We start from the raw sequence: 22,410 nt of genomic DNA, 5'->3' as shown, positions 1-22,410 counted from the left end.
CTCAATGTCATGAGTCATCAGAGAAATACAAATTAACACAATGCGATGTTAAACCTGTCAGAATGGCTGTCATCAGTAAATCCACAAACAAGTGTTGGTGAGGGTGTGGAGAAAAGGGAACCCCCTCATGCAATGTTAAAATGCAAATTGGTGCAGCCTCTATGAAAAACAGTATGGAGGTTCCTCCAAAAATTAAAAATAGAACTGAGTTATGACCCAGCAACTCCATTTCTGGGTATATGTATGAAGAAACCCAAAACATTCATTCAAAAAGATATATGCACCTCCTATGTTCATTGCAGCATTATTTACAATAGCCAAATATGGAAGCAACTCAGCTGTCCATCAGTAAACAAGTGGGTAAAGAAGTGGTACATATATACAATGGAGTATTACTCAGCCATAAAAAAGAATGAAATTTTACCGTTTGCAACAACATGGATGGACCTAGAGGATATTATGCTAAGTGAAATAAATCCAACATAGAAAGTCAAATTTCAATTATATGAAGAATCTAAAGAACAAAATAAACAAAACAGAAACAGACTCATAGATGCAGAGAACAAACTTTGGATTGCCAGGTGGCAGGGGTTTGGAGGGCTTGGTGAAAAAGGTAAAGGGATTGAAAAGTATAAATTGGTAGTTACAAAACAGTCATAGGAATGTAAAGTGCAGCATAAGGAATATAGTCAATAATATTCTAATAACTATGTATGGTGCCAGATGGGTACCTGAATTATCAGGGGATCACTTTGTAAGTTATGCAGTTGTCTAACCACTATGCTCTATACCTGAAACTAACATAATATTGAATACCAACTGTAATTGAAAAATAAAATTTAAACAGATTATTATTAACTATGGTGGGTTTTTAAAAGCTATTTTGATCTTTTGCATAACAAAGCATCTTTTAATTTCATTTTAAGTTGAAAAATCTGAGTCATTTAAGAGTTTATGTTAATAAGAATATCTTGAGTTTCAGTGACAAGAAATGCACTGTCTAATATTAGCTAAAATGGTTATTTTAGCCTCTGTTATGCTGATTTTACTAACAAATGCTTATCAGTTTGTTAATATAGAATATTTATTTAGCATTCTCATTCCTTGCTCCCCAGTAACATTTTTTTTGTATCGTTTTTATGGTGTTTCAGGACGAAACATTACCAAGGTCCTCATTGCCAACAGAGGAGAAATTGCCTGCAGGGTGATTCAAACAGCTAAAAAAATGGGTGTACAGTCCGTGGCTGTTTATAGTGAGGCTGACAGGAATTCCATGCATGTAGACATGGTATGTCGTTAAAAACTGGAAGTCAGATTTTGTAAGTGATCATATTTGTTTAGTGTGTCAGTATTTTAGTTCTTTATGTGGAGAGTTTATGTTTGCTAGTGTTGACAGGGTTTCAGTAGGTACATTCAACTGCTTGCTAGTAATTCCCCTTGGGAACATTTTCCAAATGTGACACCAGTGGAACTAAACAGTGTACTCTGTGGTGTAGTTGATTTACAGGAAAGGTCTTATCAATAAAGATTGGTTAAAACAATTCGCAGAATGTGGCTGGTGCACAGACCACACTTTGAGTGGCTCATATCCCCATCCCTGATATAGAAGGAAAGGATCAAGATTGTAGTCTTAGCAACTACTATTTACTGGCCAAGGAATCTGAGACAAGTCACTCGAAAGTATAACTAAAAGGACCCTCCTGAGGTTTGTATGTGTTAGCAATTATGACTATCTATTATCCACCATACAGAACCCAGACATGGATGAATTCAACTATTGTCCTTCGTTATGTCTGCAGCAAATCTCTAAACACTGACAAACCCACGGTGATCAGTTTCACCTGGCCTTGCAGAATTGCACAGCAGGCCCATGCAGCTTTCTAGCCACTTTTCTGTCTCATATTGTGACTAATTCCTGTTGCTTTCTAACCTAAGCCACTTTCATTTTACTTTAGTGTGTGATATATACCTAAAATTCAAATTTTGACATTCTCTTCATGCAAAAAATTTCAAAGTGGCTTATTTTTATAGCATTGGTATGAGCTAGTACTTCTGTATTGTTCTTAGGGAGCCAGCATTTCTATTTATAACTATGTCCCTGAAGCAGTTCTGTATAGAGTATGAGGCTTGTGGTTTTTAAAACATGTAATATTTGTTAAACAGGCAGATGAAGCACATTTCATCGGTCCTGCTCCCTCTCAGCAGAGCTACCTTTCTATGGAAAAGATCATTCAAGTGGCCAAGATCTCTGCTGCACAGGTAGGAGTGATGAAGAGATTTACAACACAAAAGTCATAAGTATTGCACAATTTTCATGAAAATACTTATTTATAGAACTCTCTTTTCTGTTTTTAGCCATTTCCAGTTTTCTATCTTTCCTGTTAAAAAGCATATTAGTACTATGGAATGAACAATCTTAAACAGGCTTGTAACTTTGTGACCCACCAGTGTGAATTGGCAGCTAAATATATACCTGATAGGTAGGGAAATTGCCCACTGGTGGTAGTAATAGTATTGTTGGTTTTTTCCTTTTTAATTTGTTCAAATGCTCAAGAATACTGTGGTTTGGACATATTAAATTATTCTTAAGAGAAATTAAACTTCTCGAGGTCATTCCCAGAACGTGTGGTCAAACTTTGTATTCACAAGTAGCTAGCTGCTTTTCTTTTTAGTTTGAAGGGAGCGTATTTATCTAGTTCATCAGAGTTCTATCAAATTAAGTATCTCTTCAAAAGAAAGGAAGCTAGCAACAAACACTTTGAAAATGAAATTAAGAAAACAGTTGCATTCATAATATTATCATCAAAATCAAATACTTAGTTACAAAGTTACCAAAAGCATTTCAAGACCAATGTATTGAAAACTAAGACATTGCTGAGTGAAATTAAAGGAATTCTAAGAAAATGGATAGATATATCATTGGAAGATTCAATATTGTTAAGATGGCAGTTTTTTCCAAATTGATCTATAGATTTAATTCACTCTATATCAAAATACCAACAGGCTATTTTGTAGAAATTGACAAGCCTGATCCTCAAATAGCCAGAGGGCCTAGAATATAGTTAAAACAATTTTGAAAAGACTAACAAAGTTGTAGGGTTTAGACTCTTAGATTTCAAAACTCATTATAAAGCTACAGTAGCCAACAGTGTGTTATCAGAAGAATAAATATATAGGTCAATGGAACAGAATAGAAAGTTGCACATTTATGGTCAATTAATTTTTGAATAAAGGTAAAGGAATTTTATAGGGAAAGGGTAGTCTTTTCAACAAATGGTGCTGGAACAATTGAGTATTTATATGCAAAAAGATGTACCTAAAAAAAAAAAAAGATGAACCTAAAGTTTAGTTTCTACACTCTTACCTTACACTTTCCATTAAAAAAGAATAGCTTGAAATGTAGCATAGACCTAAATGGGTGACCTAAAACTATAAAATTTCTGGAAGAAAACATAGGAGAAAATCTTTGAGAAAGTTAGGCAATGATTTCTTAGATATGATATCATAAACAAGATCCCTAAAAGAAAAAGTTGATAAAATAGACTTCACCGAAATCTAAAACCTTTGCTCTTCAAAAGAAACCATTGAGAACATAAAAAGATCAGCCATGGACTGGGAGAAAATATGTGCAAAACATATAGTTGATAAGGACTTGTATCCAAAATATATAAGAAACATTTTACAACCAAACAACCCAATTGAAGAAAATGGGCCAAGAATTTGAATAGACACATGTCACCAGAGAAGATACACAAATGGTCAATAAGCCCAAGAGAAGATACTCAATATCATTAGCCATTTGGGAAACTGAAAGGAAAACCACTGATACCATTTCACACTCACTATGATGCTATAAGTAAAACAGATAATGTTGGCAGGGATGTGGAGAAACTTGGAACCATCCTACATTGCTGGTAGAAATGCAAAGTAGGACAGCTACTTTAGAAAACGGTTTGGCTGGTTTTTAAAAAGTTAAATGTATACTTACCATATTTTGACCCAACAGTTGCCCTCCTGAGCATTTACCCAAGAGAAGTGAAAAATAGCATTATCCATAATGGCTCATCCTGGAAAAAAATCCAAATGAATGCATGAACTAAATGTGCTGTATCTATCATGGAATCAATTCTATAAAAAGAAATGAACAACCAGTGCAGGTAACAACAGGGATGAACCTCAAAAAATTACTGTAAGTTAAAGAAGTCAGATATACAAGACTGTACACTACATGATTGCATTTCTAGGACATGTCTAAAAAAGGCTAAACTGTAGAGACAGCAGGTCAGTAGATGCTTGGCTCTAAAAGTAAGAATTAATTAGTTATGCACATGGGCACACAGGAACTTTTTTGAGTGATAGATACTCTAAAACTGGATTGTAGTAAGTTGCACAGTTGTATGAATTTACCGAATTCATAAAACTATAAATGGATGAATGTTATATATTGTAAGTCATATATCCCAAAAAAACTGTTAAAAAAAATAGGGAGGACTGAGTGCAGACTTTTTCACTTTGCCCAGCATAAAAATGTTTGACCATATCATAGAAAATGTCCAAAATCGAACACTGGTTTAAATTTACAGGGGTGGGGAACCTTTTTTCTGCCAAGGGCCATTTGGATATTTATAACATCATTCACAGGCCATATAAAATTATCCACTTAAAAATTAGCCAGCTAATTTTTTGGTCAAAGATTTAATCAACTCACCCCTAATGTGATGGCTGGAACTGCTTCTCTTTGGTGAGGCCTTGGCAGGGCCAGACCAAATGACTTTGCGGGCTGGACGTTCCCCTCCCCTGGTTTAAAAGAAACAAAATTCCAAAGTGACATCAAAATGTAACTTTTAGCATTTTATTCAGTATTTAGCATTTTGTTTGCTGTCGGTAAGATCTGGATTTTTCTATTCACATGAGTTTCTGACATCAGAAGCTTCCATTTTAAGTTGGAAATGTTCTTTAGATGAAACTACTTTGAAATAGGGTTGGCGGAGCTTCCTTTTTACATTTACTTGATTATAGTTATTATTTTAGAATAACAAAACTGCCCTGAGGGCTACTGAAGTGGGAGAGCAAGTTGTTTCATCCCTCACTAAATAAGCTAAGCTGCTGCCTGCTTTCCCATGTCTTCCCTCTTTCCTGTCATCATGTTTGCCCTGAGAAAGCACACTGTTCTTTGGTCACTGATTGCCCCCTTCAGTGAGTGAGAAAGCCAGATAAATAAATTCGTTAGAACTCTGAGTAACTTGCAAATAACTAGGCAGAAGTCTGAGGCAATCCTCTTTCACTAACGTATGTGCAGACTTTAATATTTGGCTTTCTGTTTGCTTCTCGGTTTTCTTTTTAGAAAGGTGACCTGTGCACACAGTGACTTGGAGGTAAATGAGGTGTGGTTGTGCTAGTGTGCTCTTCTCAGTTTCAGTGCTAGGCCAGCTCCATACAAAGGCAGAGTCAGGAAATACCCATTACCTTTGTTCCTACTTACAAATATTCCTTGACATTCTACCCTAATAGCAGTATTATTTTAAATTAAAACACAGGTTCTTCTCTACTATATGATCCATCCATTTCATTTGTAGATATATACTTCAAAGAATTTAAAGCAGGGACTCAAAGAGATACGTGTACATCAAAGTTTATAGCAGCATTATTCATAATAGCCAAAAGGTGGAAACAATCCGTATCCATCAACAGGTGAGTGGTAAACAAAATGTGGAATATGTACACACAGGGGAATATTACTCAGCCTTAAAAAATGAATGAAATTCTGATACATGCTACTACATGGATGAACATCAGAAACATTATGCTATGTGCAATAAGCCAGACACAAAAGGATAAGTTTCTATAATTCCACTTATATCAGGTTCCTAGAATAAACAAATTCATAGAGACAGAAAGTAAAATTTATAAGACAGAAAGTTACCAGGGAAGGGGGTTAATGTTTAATGGGTACAGAGTGTCTGTTTGTGGTGATGAAAACATTCTGGAGATGGTTGGTGGTAATGGTTGCAAAGCATTGTGAATGTACTTAATGCCACTGAATTGTATACTTAAGAGTGGTTAAATGGAGGTTTATGCTATGTATATATTACCACCATGAGAAGAAATACAGATTCTTCTGGTTCAGGTAAGGCTTTAGAACTTCAATATAGAATATTTTATATATCTGTTAGAAACAAATTTTGATAGAGACCATAGTGTAGGTATCACTAGCATAGGGAGAGGCCTCCCCAGAGAAAATGACGTCACCTGCAGCACAGTTTGCAGGTGGAACACTACTAAATTTGTCTTTTCATTTCTCACTTCTAGGCTATCCACCCAGGGTATGGTTTTCTTTCAGAAAACGTGGAATTTGCTGAACTATGTGAGCAAGAAGGAATTATTTTTATAGGACCTCCTTCATCTGCAATTAGAGACATGGGTATAAAGAGGTATGAGTTTATCTTTTAAATACAACCATAGGAAATTCAATTTAAATTATTTGTTTTACCTATAATAGACATGTTAATAAAACACTTTTGTTGTCATAGGCATAAATTGTTTATCTGGCACTCCAGTGAGTTACAGAAAATATTCAGCTAATTAGTATTTCTAATAAATATGCTAATTCTTTTGGGGGGATAAAAACAAGGATGAACTACCACATGAAAAACTGGATTGAAGAAAATTAACACGCATTTTAATATTTATATTAATATTTGTTGTCTTGGACTATAGTTCTTTATCTATGGGATGTTTTCTTTGAAAAGTTCCATTATAATACAGATGATATATTATAGAATTGTGTACTTAAAACTGGTATAATTTTATTCACCAATGCTAGCCTAATAAATTCAATAAAAAAGAAAATATCTTTTTAAAATTAAAATGAAATAAAAAGTTCTGTTATATTTTATAGACTGGCATGCATTTGTTTTTCTTGTATGAAGTATTTCATAGAATTTGGGTATCGGGTTTTTTTATTCTAAAGTACATCCAAATCCATAATGGCTGCTGCTGGAGTCCCTGTTGTGGAAGGTTATCACGGCGATGACCAAACAGACCAATGCCTGAGAGAGCAGGCTAGAAGGATCGGTTACCCCGTCATGATTAAAGCCGTCCGTGGTGGAGGAGGGAAGGTAAGACTGTGCATGCTTGTGTTCTTCATTTCAGGCTAGTCTCCTTTGTTTTATTTATGTTGTAGTCATAACTATCTTTCCATTTTAGGGTATGAGGATTGCTAGGTCTGAAAAAGAATTTCAAGAGCAGTTAGAATCGGCACGGAGGGAAGCTAAGAAGTCTTTCAACGATGATGCTATGCTGATTGAGAAGTTCGTGGACACACCAAGGTGGGTTTAGCTTTTTATTCTGACTCAGATTTTTTTAAGTTATAAGAGAAATGCATGCACATTATATAAAATACAAAGTTATGATAGGATATAAGTACATAAGTTCCCCAATCCCACCCCCCGATCTACCCACTCTTATGGTATGGCATGCATACTTCCAGGCGTTTTCTATGTGAATAGAAACATTGATACATATACAAACAGGATACAACATACATACAAAAGAACGGTGAATAGACTCATATAATATTATATCAGACATCTTTCCATGCCAGTACATATACGTCTACCTCATTCTTTTTATTGAACTTAAAAACCAGTGATATTGATATGCCCTTAATTCATTCAATCCATTACTCTTTGATGGAATTTAGGGTCTTTTTAAAATAAAAAAAATTCTTGTAAGAAATTAAGCTATATTTTACAGAGCTCCATAAGCATCAGTTGAGATGCTCAGAAAACGGGAATAGTTACCCAGTTGAATTGTAATTGTAAGTGATGTGTTAACAAATAATACTAATGGCTCACACTTCTATTGCACTTACCATGTGCCAGACTCTAAGTGTTTTACATGTACTAATTAATCTCGCTGTCCTAATCTAATCTAATTCTTGCAAGAACCCCTTTAGATAGGTGCTATTCCCATTTTGCAGGTGAGGGATACTGAGCCACAGAGTAGTCACATCACATAACTTGCCTGAGGTCTCCCAGCTAAGAAGCAGTGAAGCTTGGATTTCAACCCAGGCATTTTGACTCCAGAATTCACACTCTGAGTCACTGCACTAAACCGCTTCTCCAGGTACCATGATAACAAATGCCATGTAAATATCTATTTTTATTTTTTATTTTCTGGAATTTTATTTTCATGTCTATTGCTTAAAATAAGGTACTGATTATAAAAGCCTTCTGTTTCATAGACTTTTTGGTAATTTACATACATATAGATGTAGATATAGGTATCCCGTATGTCAAGTGACTTTATGAATAATAACCCATTTAGGAACCATGAGCAGAGAGGCATTTACCTTGAAGGTAATGAATTGAAGCTTCAGGTCCTTCCCTTGCATGAACCTCTTCCAATTCCAGCACCTAATTTTGTATTATTTTTGAAGAAGGTCCCCAAACTGTTTTTGTTTTAGACCATACAAAGCTTAGAACCGCCCCTCAGCATGGCACAGTAAATTAAATTCATTTAGAGTTTGTCCACCTCAAAATTGGCCAGTGGATTGGGAGAGCACAAGACATGCCATCCGCTAGTGGGAAGCAAGGAAAAGACAGGAGATTCTAAGATAAACTATGGCTCCCTCCCACAGTATCTTTCCAAAAGGATAGGCTGACTCTCCAAATTGGCCATACTCTTGAGTAAGATTGTTGTGGAGACATCAGCTAGTGATTTTGGTTACTGTAACTCTCTGCTGCAACATTTTTTGAAGTTGTAAATTCTTTTCTTGTGAAATGTGAGCTATATATTACCTCACATTGTAATTTATTCCCCCAGTAGCTGGGAAGCTTCTGGGAATCAAGGACCTGCTAGTATATTTCTTTTTAATTTTCCCCTATATATTACTACCTGGCATACTACTTTCTTCATGATAGGCATCAATAATATTTTTTGAAATATAGAAGTAATATGAATACATTACAAACTTTTGGAAAATACAGGAGTTAGAAAACAAAGTCACTCATAATCTCATTCACTAAGTATTAACATTTCTGTATATTTCTGTGCCATATTTTCTAATAATTTAATACCATAATAATTATACTGTATAAACTATGTTATATTCTGCTGAATAGCTATCTGTTAAATTAATGAATTGCCATAAAATTGTCAGGATGGTGCTGATAACTGAGAAAAGTAGATACCAAGATGTTTTACAGATCTGATCAGCTATTGCTTTTATCTGAAAGGCTGGGACAGAAAATAGCCTTCAAAGTGTACTATTTGGAGAGTAATAAAAGAAACTGGATTCCGCCCTCAATATGTAATCTAGATGAATTTAATGTGTAAATAGGAAAATAAAAACTTTAGAACTTTTAGAAAATATCAAGGCATTCCTAACAATAGAATCCAGCTGTACCCACCTTGTCTAGCCAGATCCAAGTGGGCTGATTGAGTAGCTAGGACTTGATGCACCCCCTTGTTCTGAGACAGTGTGCTCCAGAACCTCTAAGTGAGGCCAAGCAGCAGAGTAGATCAGTCAGCAAAAGGAAAATAGCACAAGTGATTGATGGCTACAGAATCAAAGCAGAAAACACAGATCCTCTTTTGTGATCTTCCTTTGTAAGGAGCCAAAAGAAAAATGTGTCAAAATTTTGAGATCTCAGAATGAAAACTGTGTTCTGCTTTTAGTGTGGCCCCCACATGTTCCTTTCAGAACCTGGAGTCCCTCCTATAGGGTTTTTTCTTCCCTGGAGCAGCTACAGCAGCTACAGAATAAGAGAGAGTCAGTAGAAGTGGTAGAGTTTTATAATTGGAATTTGAAAAACAGACTGTTCAGCTCCAGCATGTAAAGAGCTTGGAAGTTGTCACATCAGAAGAGAAGTAAAAAGCTGAACTGAATAAAAGTCAGTGACTTAGACCCATAAGAGAACTGAGGCCACAGGGCAAGCTGCCACCCCAAAATCTGGGCAGATGTGTAAATATGGCGAATCACAGCCAAGATCAGCTTGCCAGGACCAGAAGCGGCTGGAGCCATAAACTGGTAGGAATGCTTAAATGGGAATTTTGACAAATTACTGGATGCTGATTTTGGACTAGCTTGACAGTGAGAAACTCCTTAAACCCAAGTGTCAGAGGGACCTCCCAAATTTCATTAGTTTTTTTTTTTTTTTTTTGCCAGGAACCCCACCAGTTTCTCACAGTGAAAATCTAAGCAAAATTTATTAAAATTTTGGGTTAGAGGGATAGAAAAGTAACCTTCTGAAATAGACCCAGAGTGGTCTTTTCTCAGAAACAAAGGCCAGCACTACAAGGGAAACTTTGCCAGTCCTTTTCTGTCCTGGGGAAGGGCAGTTAGCCAAGTCTAACCTTTAACCTGCTGTTTTATCTAAGGGTGAAAAATATTTAAGAAACACTTCTGAACACAAAGCCAAGCCAACTTAAACACTGACATTTAATCATAAGATAATAGAGTGCTTTCCCTCCCCTACTCCTGTATAGTAGCAGTGGATTACAACTGAAAGAGCTGCAGACTCTGTTTAGGAAGCAGTTCTTGGGGAAGCTCAAAGACAATAGGAAAAATAAAAGTCAAACGGGGCCTCTAGAGGAAAGTGATGCCTCTGGCACCTATAGCTGCTGCAAACATTAAACACAACATACCTCCAAGCAGATTAACATTAAGCATTAAAGGTCTGTCTACCTCAGTTCCTGGTATGGGATATATCACATCTGGCTTTATTTATTTATTTATTTATTTATTTATTTATTTATTTATTTATTTATATTGATTTTAGAGTGAAGAAGGGGGAGAGAGAGAGAGAAACATTGATTGGTTGCCTCCCACACTGGCAGCCTGGGTATGCGCCCTGACCAGGAGGAATCGAACCCACCACCTTCTGGTGTGTATGGTGCAATGGTCCAACCAACTGAGCCACATTGGCCAGGGCAATCACATCTGGCTTTTAAGAAAAAAATTACAAGTCATACTCAAAGGCAAGAGAAAGCACAGTTTGAAGTGACAAGGCAAGCATCAGAACTAGACTAAGATGTGACACAAATTTGGGGATTATCTGTGGATTTTAAAGTAACTGGTTAATATGTTAAGGGCTCTAATGGAGCAAGTAAAAAACATGCAAGAACGGATGGGTAATGTAAGCAAAGAGATGGAAATTTAAGAAAGTCAAAAGAAAATGCTAGAAATCAAAAACATTATAACAGAAATGAAGGACACATTTGATGGACTCATCAGTAAACTGGACACAGCTGGAGAAAGATTCAGTGACCTTGACCATATGTCAATGGAAACTTCCTAAACAAATAAGAAATAGGAATGAAAACAAACAAATACAACATAACTGAACTATCCAAGAACTGTGGAACAATTTTAAAAGGTGTAATATGTGCTTATTTGACTGCAAGGAGAGAGAGAAAGAGAGAGAGGGAGGGAAGGGGGGAGGGAGGGAGAGAGAGAGAGTGGGAGAACTATTTTAAGTAATAATGGCCAAAATTTTTTCAAAATTAATGACAGACACCAAACTGCAGAACCAGGAAGGTCAGAGGACATCAAACAGGGTAAATATCAAAGAAAATTTAAAGTTATACTCAAACTTCAGGAAAACAAAGAGAAATAGGACATCTTGGAAAAATCCAGAGGGGGAAAACACCTTCCTATAGTACATCAGACTTCTCACAGAAACCGTGCAAACAAGAATTGAGTGGAAGGAAAAAACACAAACCTAGAATTCTGTAAGCAATGAAATTATCCTTCAGATATGAAGGAGAAATAAAGATGTCCTCAGACAAACAAAAATTGAGGGAATTTGTCACCAGTAGACTTGCCTTGCAAGAAATGATGATAGAAGTTCCTCAAAGAGGAGGAAAATGATACAGGTTAGAAACTAAGAATTAATAAAGAAAGAACGTTAGAGAAGGAATCAATGAAGGTAAAATAAAATCCCTTATTCTTATTTGATCTTACAGTTAATGTGTTCAAAATAATAATAAGAATGTATTTGGTGATTATAGCTTAAGGATAAATAAAAAGAGGAAAAGTCAAGAAGGCAAATCCAAAAGGAAGAAATCAGCGCCTATTGTGTAGGACAGGTGGGAAAATTTTCAAATGGAACATCCAATAGAAATGATATATCAAGAAAATAAATTCTTCCAAGTGGTTTAATGAAGTACTTCATGGGGTGAACAGAAAGGAACAGCTCTGAGCCTCTGTGCTGAATAGTACATTTTCAAGACTTCCTGGTTTGTTCGTTTATTTATTTATTTATTTATTTATTTTTAAGATTTTTTTTTTTTTAATTGATTTTTTTTGGAGAGTGAGAGAGAGAGAAAAACATCAATTCGAGAATGAAACATTGATCGGCTACTCTCTCCTACACACCCCCTACCTGGGATCAAGCCCACAACCCAGCCATGTCCCTGACTGGGAACTGAACCAGCAACCTTTCCATGTATGGGGACAGCACCCAACCAACTGAGTTATACTGGTCAGGGCTGACTTCCTGGGTTTTTAAATTTTTCTTCTATGTTTGACAATTTCTGTTTTAAAAAATCAATAGGGAAAACATTTGCTGATCACTTGTTTCTGTGTTGTGGTGGTGAATGTGTGAGGTGAACTACAGTGTGAACATATAAAAATAAGCCTACTAAGAAGAATGCTTTGTTGTACTCTCCAGATGGTCTGTATTAGCCTTGTTTTCATAAGTGTTGTCTGCATTTACTCTTAATGTGATTTCTTGTAACTTTCTATTTTATACTCAACATTAAAATGCCTTCTTTTGCTTTTGTTTTTTAATGATTTAATGTTAGTATAGTCTTAAAAACTAATGAGCCATATTAATTTATTTCTTAACATTTTAATTTTCAGTCTGCCATAGTTTGTAAAATTTGACTGTAAGAGTTGATTTAAAAAAATATTCTGATCATAAAAAAGTTTTCAAAGAAGAATTAACACCTATCCTCCTCAAACTATTTCAAAAAATCCAAGAGGAAGGAACACTTCCAAACTCTTTTTGCGAGGCCAGCATTAGCCTAATTCCAAAACCAGATAAAGACACTACAAAGAAAGAGGATTACAGGCCAATGTCCCTGATGAACATAGATGCTAAAATCCTTAACAAGTTATTAGCAGATTTGATCTAGCAGTATATTAAAAAGATCATACCCCACGACCAAGTGGGATTTATTCCAGGGATGCAAGGCTGGTACAATATTCACAAGTCAATAAACATGGTACATCACATAAACAAATTGAAAGACAAAAATGGCATGATCATATCAATGGATGTGGAAAAAGCATTCGATTAAAATCCAACACCCATTTTTTGTAAAAACTCTCAGCAAAGTGGGAATAGAGGGATCACACCTTAACATAATAAAGGCCATATATGGCAAACCTACAGCCAACATTATACTCAATGGACAAAAACAAACCATTTCCCCTAAGAATAGGAACAATACAGGGGTGTCCACTTTCACCACTCTCTTATTCAACCTAGTACTGGAATTCCTAGCCACAGCAATCAGACAAGAAGAAAACATAAAAGGCATCCAAATTGGAAAGGAGGTAACAAAACTGTCATTATTTGCAGATGACATGATATTGTACATAGAAAATTCTAAAGACTTCACCAAAAACTACTAGATTTAATAAACGAATTCAGTAAGGTAGCAGGATACAAAATTAACACCCAGAAATCGGTGGCATTTTTATAAACCAATAATGAACTCTCAGAAAGAGAAACTAAAAAAACAATCCCATTTACCATTGCAACTAAAAAAATAAGATACCTAGGAATAAACTTAACCAAAAATGTAAAAAGACCTTTACTCGGAAAACTACAGGACACTGAAAAAAGAAATAGAGGAAGATATAAACAAATGGAAAAATATACCATGTTCATGGATTGGAAAAATTAACATCATTAAAATGTCCGTACTACCCAAAGCAATCTATAAATTCAATGCAATCCATATTAAAATACCAACAGCATATTTCACAGATCTAGGAAAAACACTTTGAAAATTTATATGGAACCAAAAAACACCCCAAATAGCCATGGCAATCTTGAGAAAGAAGAACAAAGTTGGAGGGATCACAATACCAGAAATCAAGTTATACTGCAAAGCCACTGTAATCACAACAACCTGGTACTTGCACAAGAACAGACATATAGATTAGTGGAACAGAACAGAGAACCCAGAAATTGGCCCATGCCATTATGGTCAATATTTGACAAAGGAGGAAGAACATACAATGGAATAAAGACAGTCTCTTCAATAAATGATGTTGGGAAAGTTGGACAGGTACATGCAAAAAAATGAAACTAGACCACCAACTTACACCATACACAAAAGTAAATTCAAAATGGATAAAAGACTTAAATGTAAGACATGCAACCATAAAAATCCTAGAGGAAAACATAGGCAGCAAAATCTCAGACATCTCTTGTAGCAGTATGTTTGCTGGTACATCTCCTAGGGCAAGAGAAACTAAGGAAAAAATAAACAAATGGACTGCATCAAAATAAAAAGCTTCTGCACAGCAAAAGAAACCATCAACAAAATGAAAAGGGAGCCCACTGTATGGGAGAATATATTTGCTAATGATACATCTGATAAAGGGTTAATATCTAAAATATATAAGGTACTCATACAGCTTAACAAAAGGAAGACAAGCAATCCAATTAAAAAATGGGCAAAGGACCTAAACAGACACTTCCCCAAAGAGGACATACAGATGGCTAAGAGACATGTGAAAAAATGCTCAACGTCGCTAATTATCAGAGAGATGCAAATTAAAACCACAATGAGGTATCACTTCATACTTGTCAGAATGTCTACCATCAACAAATCAACGAACTACAAGTGCTGGCGAGGGTGTGGAGAAAAGGGCACCCTGGTGCGCTGCTGGTGGGAATGCAGACTGGTGCAGCGACTATGGAAAGCAGTGTGGAGTTTCCTCAAAAGATTAAAAATTGACCTGCCGTTTGACCCAGTGATCCCACTTCTAGGAATATATATCCTAAGAAACCCGAAACACCAATCACAAAGAACCTATGCACCCCTATGTTTATAGCAGCACAATTTACAATAGCTAAGATCTGGAAACAGCCCAAGTGCCCATCAGTAGATGAGTAGATAAAAAAGCTGTGGCACATTCACACCATGGAATACTATGCAGATAAAAAAGAAGGATCTTTTATCTTTTGGCACAGCATGGAGTGAACTGGAAAGTATTATGCTCAGTGAAATAAGCCAGTCAGAGAGACAAGTACCACATGATTGCACCTATATGTGGAATAAAATAAAAAAAATAAACTGATGAACAAAATGGATCCAGAGTCATAGAACCATAGAACAGTCTGAGGGATCTTAGAGGGAAGGTGGGGAGTGGGGTGTGGGTGGGGAGAGATAAATCAAAGAATTTATATGTTTATAAGCATAACCCATGGACACAGACATTGGTATAGGGAGGGCTTGGGGGTGGGATGGATGCAGGGTGGCGGGGATCAATGGGGATAAAAAGGGGACATCTATGGTATTTTCAACAATAAAGATAAAGAAACAAAAAAAAAGTTATTAGCTTTTTGAGTATGTATGAAATAAGACTATAACTTACAATTTTTACATAGTCAGATTTACCAGTATTTCCCTTTACAGTTTGTACTTTTTGTACCTTGCCCCTACTCCAAGGTCATAAATATAGTCTCCTGTCTTTTCTGTCTTATTTCCCAGTCATTTCATATATATTTTTTCTTCAATGTTCATCCAGTAAATGGAAAGTTTTTCATTGTGTGTTTATAAGGTTTACTATAGTTCTGTTTCTAAATTCATATCCTCTATTTTGAGGCCAAAATATCACATCTTACTTATAATAAAAATAGAGGTATCCTGGTCACCTTGGCCAATAGTTTGGCTTATTGAATGTGATATTTGTCATCCTTAACAAAGTATATTAACATGAGTGTTTGCTTTTAAATAGGCATGTAGAAGTCCAGGTGTTTGGTGATCACCATGGCAATGTTGTGTACTTGTTTGAAAGAGACTGTAGTGTACAGAGGAGGCATCAGAAGATCATTGAGGAAGCCCCAGGGGTAAGGACCGTGTAAAGAAGTTTCTACGCTTCTCATAATGGAAACCCAAGCTGCTCTGATATTCACATCAGAAATCTGTGAAGCTAGTGTCCCCCCCAAAGTCCTGCTGGACATCCACTTCGCAGTTGTAGTATAAGGATAAAGTCCCACCAGTGTAGGGATGAGGAGGGGTTTGATGTTCTGGGGCTACCACACAGGACACAGGGCTCTGTTCCATCTGGATACTTTCTAGGACACTGCTCTGATCCAAGGTTCTGACTTAGAACAAGCAGCTGTATAGTGTTTCTATACAGATTTTAAATTGTAATCAACCAGAATGGTTACGGAATGGAGTGGTCTGGTTAGTTGAATGTATTTTCTATAAAGAAGACTTGTTGTAACTGCTATTTGAGATGTCGCTAAAATATATTAGTCATCTTCCTGCTGTACTGTGGAGGACAGAGATTTGCTCTTATTTGACAAATTCTGCGCTCTCAGAATTATTTACATCTCTTCAGGCCTACCCCTTGATTGGCTTAGGTTGTTATCTGGGTCAAGGCCTACCAGGAGTTTTACTTACTTTTGGGTTTACATTTCTTTGGAGCCTGCTAGTGCCACAGGCTTCTTTGCTTGCTCAAGGTTATGTACAGTAGTCCCCCTTATCTACAGTTTCAGTTACCGATGGTCAATGGCGGTTTGAAAATCTTAAATCAAAAATCCCAAAAATAAAATAAAGTAAAACTCCAGAAAATTTTTAAGTTTTAAATTGCACACGGTTGTGAGTTGTGTGATGAAATCTTATGCCATCCCACCGGGGGTGTGAATCATCCCTTTGTCCGGCCTGTTAGGTTCTTAGTATTGTCTTAGGTATCAGATTGACTATCATATTATTTCTATTCAAGTAACCCTTATTTTACTTAATAATAGCTCAAAAGTGCAAGAGTAGTGATGCTGACAATTCGGATATGCCAAAGAGAAGCTATAATTGCTTCCTTTAATTGAAAAGGTATGTATGTATAGGAGAAAACATACATAGGGCTTGGTACTATCTGCAGTTTCAGGCATCCACTGGAGATATTTTTTAAATACTTTATTGATTTTATAGAGGAAGGGGGGGAGAGAGAAACATGGATGGATTGCCTCCTGCACATGCCCCAACCAGGGATCAAACCCACAACCCAGGCATGTGCCCTGACTGGGAATCAAATTGCCACCTTTTAGTGTATGGGACGATGCTCCAACCAACTGAGCCATACTGGAGATCTTGGAACATATCCCCATGGGTAAGGGGGGACTACCATACATGTTTTTATCATGTATGTAGTTTTATCAGGTTAGAGGTCTGAGGTTTCTGGTTAATCTGTTTGTTATTCTCATATTAAATTTTAATTTCTGTTGCAGTATGTTATACCTTTTGAAGTAAATGTCCACAATCATTTCAGTAAAGCCTTATTTTCAAACAGTGACTGCTTGAATATATATCTGTAGAGCACAGTTTTTAAAATGTTAAAAGCATTGCCCATTTATTGACATACATTTCTTTTTTTGAATCTTTCTTATTAACTTGGAATCTCAAGGTTTACCATATTCCAAGATAATTATTATGCACATGACCCAGATTGCTTTATCATCTTAAAATAGAGATTGTTCAAAGTTTTCATATTCATACATTTAATTTTAAGTGGACATAGAGTCATAAAAGTTTTTATGTAGGTACAAGTGACAAAGATATGTCATTATACTGAGGAATATCTGCAATTCATAGAAACTGTTAGCAGAACCATTAAACTTTGGTATTGTGAAAGTTAGCTTTTTATCTTTATTATTATTTCTTTAATGCATTATTTGATACACAGAGATGTAATATTGTATCTTAGTGGAAATTTCTAGTGGGGCAAGATACTAATGGAATTTACTTAAATATTTTTTCATAGCCTGGTATTAAGCCTGAAGTAAGAAAAAAACTTGGGGAAGCTGCAGTCAGAGCTGCTAAAGCTGTAAATTATGTCGGAGCAGGTATGTTAAGATTTGTTTCTAAAAGATAAGGAGAAGTAATAATTTATTTATGTTTCAGAAGCAAAAGAAGCATGTAGCTTTATATCAGTGGCTTTCAAACTTTTTTGACCAGATCCACAGGGAAAAACCTCCAAACATTTTATATTGGAATCCTACAACATGTAGCCTTTTAAGACTGGCTTCCTTTACTTATTCATATGAATTTAAGTTCTTCCAGGTCTCTTCATGGCTTGATAGCTCATTTTCTTTCAGCACTGAATAGCGTACCATTGTTTGGATGTGTCATAGTTTAGTCATCCTGTCACCTACTGGAGGGCATCTTGGTTGCTCCCAAATTTCGGCAATTATAAATAAAGCTGCTATAAACATCCGTGTGCAGGTTTTTCATGGACATAAGTTTCGATTCATTTGGGTAAATACCAAGAGGCCAGATCGCTAGATCATATGGTAAGATTATGTTTAGTTATATAAGGAACTGCCAAAGTGACCATACCATTTTGCATTCTCAGCAGCAATGTATGAGAATTCCTGTTGCGCCACACCCTCACCGTGATTTGGTATTTAGTGTTCCAGATTTGGGCCGTCCTCATAGGTGTGTATCTACTGTTGTTTTAAATTTGCATTTCCCTGTTGACATGATGTAGAGCATCTTTTCATTTGCTTACTTACCATATGTTTATCAATTATTTCTTCCATAGATTGTGCCTTTTTTGTTGTATCTAAAAGAGCATTTTCATACCAAGGTCACCTAGGTTTTCTCCTCTGCTATCTAGGTTTGTGATCCATTTTGAGTTAATTTTTGTGAAGGGTGTAAGGTATGAGTCTGGACTCATTTTTTTTTTTTTTGCATGTGGATGTTCAGTTGTTCCAGCATCGTTTGTTGAAAAGACTTGTTGCTCCATTGTGCTTCCTTTCCTTCTTTGTCAAAGATCAGTTGACTGTAGTTATGTGGGTCTGTTTCTGGGCCCTCCATTCTGTCCTGTTGGCCTGTTTGTCTGTTCTTTCACTAGTACTTGATTGTTTTGATTATTGTAGCTTTATAGTAAGTCTTGAAGTAAGGTAGTTTCAGTCCTCCAACTTTGTTCATCTTCATTATTGAGTTGGCTATTCTGAGTCTTTTGTCTCTCTATATAAACTTTAGAATTAGTTTTATGATACCCACAAAATAACTTGCTGGGATATTAATTGGGGTTGTGTTGAATCTATTATATTGAATTTAAAAGAACTGACATCTTGACAATATTCCATGAACATGAACTTTCTCTCCATTTATTTATTTAGTTCTTCTTTGACTTCTTTCATCAGAGTTTTGTAGTTTTTTCCTATAGATCTTGTATATAATTTGTTAAATTTATATGATTGCTTCACAGTAGCCTAGCCTGTTTAAAAATGAATGGATCATTGTAACATTTTTGTGGCATATGGTATTATAGTCTATTTATAATACAGTATTGGAAACACTTTTTTAAAAGCAATATATATATATTTTTTTAAAGATTTTTTTATTGATTTTCTTTTTTTAGAGGGAGAGAGAAACATCAATTTGAGAGTAAAACATTGATCAGCTGCCTCCTGCATGCCCCCTACCAGGAATTGAGCCCACAACCTGGGCATGTGCCCTGACTGGGAACGGAACCGGCAACCTTTGAGTGCACAAAATGACACCTAACCAACTGAACCACACAGGCCAGGGCACACTGTTACATTTTTTAAAAACCACTTACCTGTGATAATAGACTGATACACAGTATCACCAATTGAGAGAGAGAGAGAGAGACACTGTACAGTAATGTAATTTTATGAAAGCAAAGTTATAAATTATGTTCAGTATCACTCACCTATGCCTATGTGAGTGCAGGCTGTCCACTTCAGTACAGTCTTGACCTGACGTTCTACGTAATGACTATTTCGGCAATGAGGCTGATAACCCAAAAATGCCATGTAGTTCTTGCTGGACACTTATTAGATTTCCAGAGGAAGGTACACATACACAACAGATAAGCTTATCAACTGTACAGCATGATTACTTACTATTCATTAAGTCGAAGTGGGTCATCACGAAGGTCTTCGCCCTTGTCATCTTGGTGTGAATAGGCTGAGGGGGAAGGGGAAGGGCTGGCCTTGCTGGCTCGGGGTGCAAGGGGCGGAGGAAGTGGCCGGCAAGGCAGGAGAAGCGGGTGCTCAGCCTAACTTCACGGAAATACATCAGAATTTCTGCCTGACTTCTTTGCTTTTTCATTTCTCCAAAGAATGCTTCTGTATGGTGCCGATCCTTCTCCACCATTCACTTGAGTTTCAGCGGCTGTGTCAGAGAAGGGCCCCTGTGGTAAAAGAAGTCCAAGCGGTCTTGAAGAATCAGGACCCTTCTGCCATCTTGCCTCACGTCCCCTTGCTTTCTGCTCTGCTTCGACGCCCCCTCCCTCATCGGGTGACACGGGCTCAGCAGCACTCATCTTCGAGGCGCCTTCTGTTAATCGCTCTGGCGTGGTATCTATTACTTCTTGAATTCCTCCAAGACCTATATCTTGACACCCTCCCTGCCCCCCCCTTTTTTAGTTTTGTTTGTTTTGTGTTTCGTTTTTCTGTCTTGTCCTCATGATTCCTTGACTGGCTCTGTCGTGAATCCTGTTAAGTCACGCCCAGCATCTGGACAGTGTTCACGGCAAAGAACTTATTTTTGGGGCTTGATGGTCTCACAGCTTTTCCTGTAACAACGATGGCATCTTCAGTGGTGTAGTCCTTCCAGACTTTCATGATGATCCCTCTACTGGGGTTCTCTTCCGTAGCATTGCCAATCCTTTCCATGGAGTGCTGTGCGTAAGAGCCACAAGGGGCCTTGTCACCCCCTGATCTAGAGGCCGAATTAGAGACATTGTGTTTGGGGGCAAGTGGACCACTTTGATGCCTTTGGTGTTGAACCCATGGGGTTCCAGGTAGCCTGGGGCATTGTCCAATATCAAAAGAACTTTAAAGTTAATTTTTTTTAAAAATATATATCTTTATTGATTTCAGAGAGAGGAAAGGAGAGGGAGAGAGGGAGATAGAAACATCAATGATGAGAGAGTCATTGATCGGCTGCAGCCCACAACACAAGCATGTGCCCTGACCGGGAATTAAACCCCGATCACCTAGATCCTAGGTCGACGCTCAACCGCTGAGTCACGCCCGGCCGGGCAGTAGCAATATCAAAAGAACTTTAAAAGGCAGTCCCTTACTGACTGGCACAGTACTTCCTGTCTTCAGGGATGAAGTGTCAATGGAACCAGTCCAGAAAAGGGGTACTTGTCCAGGCTTTTTATACCAGAAGATGGGCAGCTGGTGTTTCTGTATTCTGTCCGAGGCTGAGGGTTAGCAGCTATCACAACAGTTAGTCAAACCAGATTGCATTTGCACAAAACAGTAGAGTTAACCTGTCCCTTCCTGCCTTAAATCCTGGTACTCGCTTCTCTTCCTCACTAACAAATGGCCTTTGTGGCATTTCTTTACCAGAATAGGGGACTTTCATCTGTGTTAAAAACCTGTTCAGACAGACATCCTTTTTGCTCAGTGATTTTCATATTGGCATCTGGGAACTTTTCTGCCGCCTCTTGTTCGCGGGAAGCTGCCTTTCCTGTTATCCTGACAAATTTTAAGCCAAACCTCTTCCTAAAATTATCAAACCATCCTTTGCTGGCATTAAATTCTCCAGCTTTAGAGCCTTCGCTGTCTTTTTACTTTTAAGTTGTCATATAATGGACTGCTCTTTTTCTCGAATCATATTAGAGTCTAAAGGTATGCCTTTCTCATAGCAACGCTGCACCCATATAAAAGCTGCATTCTCAGTATGAGATAAAAAGGTATTTTGCGAAAAGCGCAGGGTTTTTCTGTCTGCAGGCATAGCTAGAGTGATTACCTCACAAATTTCCTTTTCTTATTTTGCAATTATCCTTACACTGGATCCATTTATCTTGAAGTGGTAGGCAGCCACAGCTTCAGACCTCACTCTGTGGTACATATCAAGCAATTCAACTTTTTCCCACAATGTCATGACTTTTCTCTGCTTCTTGGAAGCACTTCCAGCATCACTAGTGGCACTTTGTATGGGTCCCATGGTGTTATTCAAGATTTACGATATTGCACTAAACAGAATGAAAAGTATGCGAGAACCGTGAGAGATCACTTTTTACAGTGATATGCAATTTCCTGGCTCACAGGGAAATGATTAGCCTCACCTGGTGTTTTATATGTATACTTGCAACACTTGAGCTCATTGCAATAGCAGCAGGCAGTGACTATGAAATTATTGCAGAACACAGTATGTACCGCATTAATTTTATGC

General features: G+C 36.9%; 1 protein-coding gene across 1 annotated transcript in view; it reads left to right on the top strand.

The window, feature by feature from the left end:
- MCCC1 (methylcrotonyl-CoA carboxylase subunit 1) overlaps positions 1–22,410 on the top strand; it is a 57,404-nt gene that overhangs the window by 12,443 nt on the left and 22,551 nt on the right. The window contains exons 3-9 of the mRNA XM_081139199.1: positions 1,152–1,288; positions 2,164–2,259; positions 6,310–6,431; positions 6,971–7,118; positions 7,207–7,328; positions 15,986–16,097; positions 18,011–18,092. Of these exons, the coding sequence (XP_080995325.1) occupies positions 1,152–1,288; positions 2,164–2,259; positions 6,310–6,431; positions 6,971–7,118; positions 7,207–7,328; positions 15,986–16,097; positions 18,011–18,092 (819 nt within the window). The remainder of the gene's footprint in view (positions 1–1,151; positions 1,289–2,163; positions 2,260–6,309; positions 6,432–6,970; positions 7,119–7,206; positions 7,329–15,985; positions 16,098–18,010; positions 18,093–22,410) is intronic.

The sequence above is a fragment of the Miniopterus schreibersii genome (genome assembly GCF_964146895.1).
Source record: "Miniopterus schreibersii genome assembly, chromosome: 5".
Classification (NCBI taxonomy): Eukaryota; Metazoa; Chordata; class Mammalia; order Chiroptera; family Miniopteridae; genus Miniopterus; species Miniopterus schreibersii.
The sequence above is the reverse complement of the archived record's forward strand: the minus strand, read 5'-3'. Positions and strand labels throughout refer to the sequence as shown.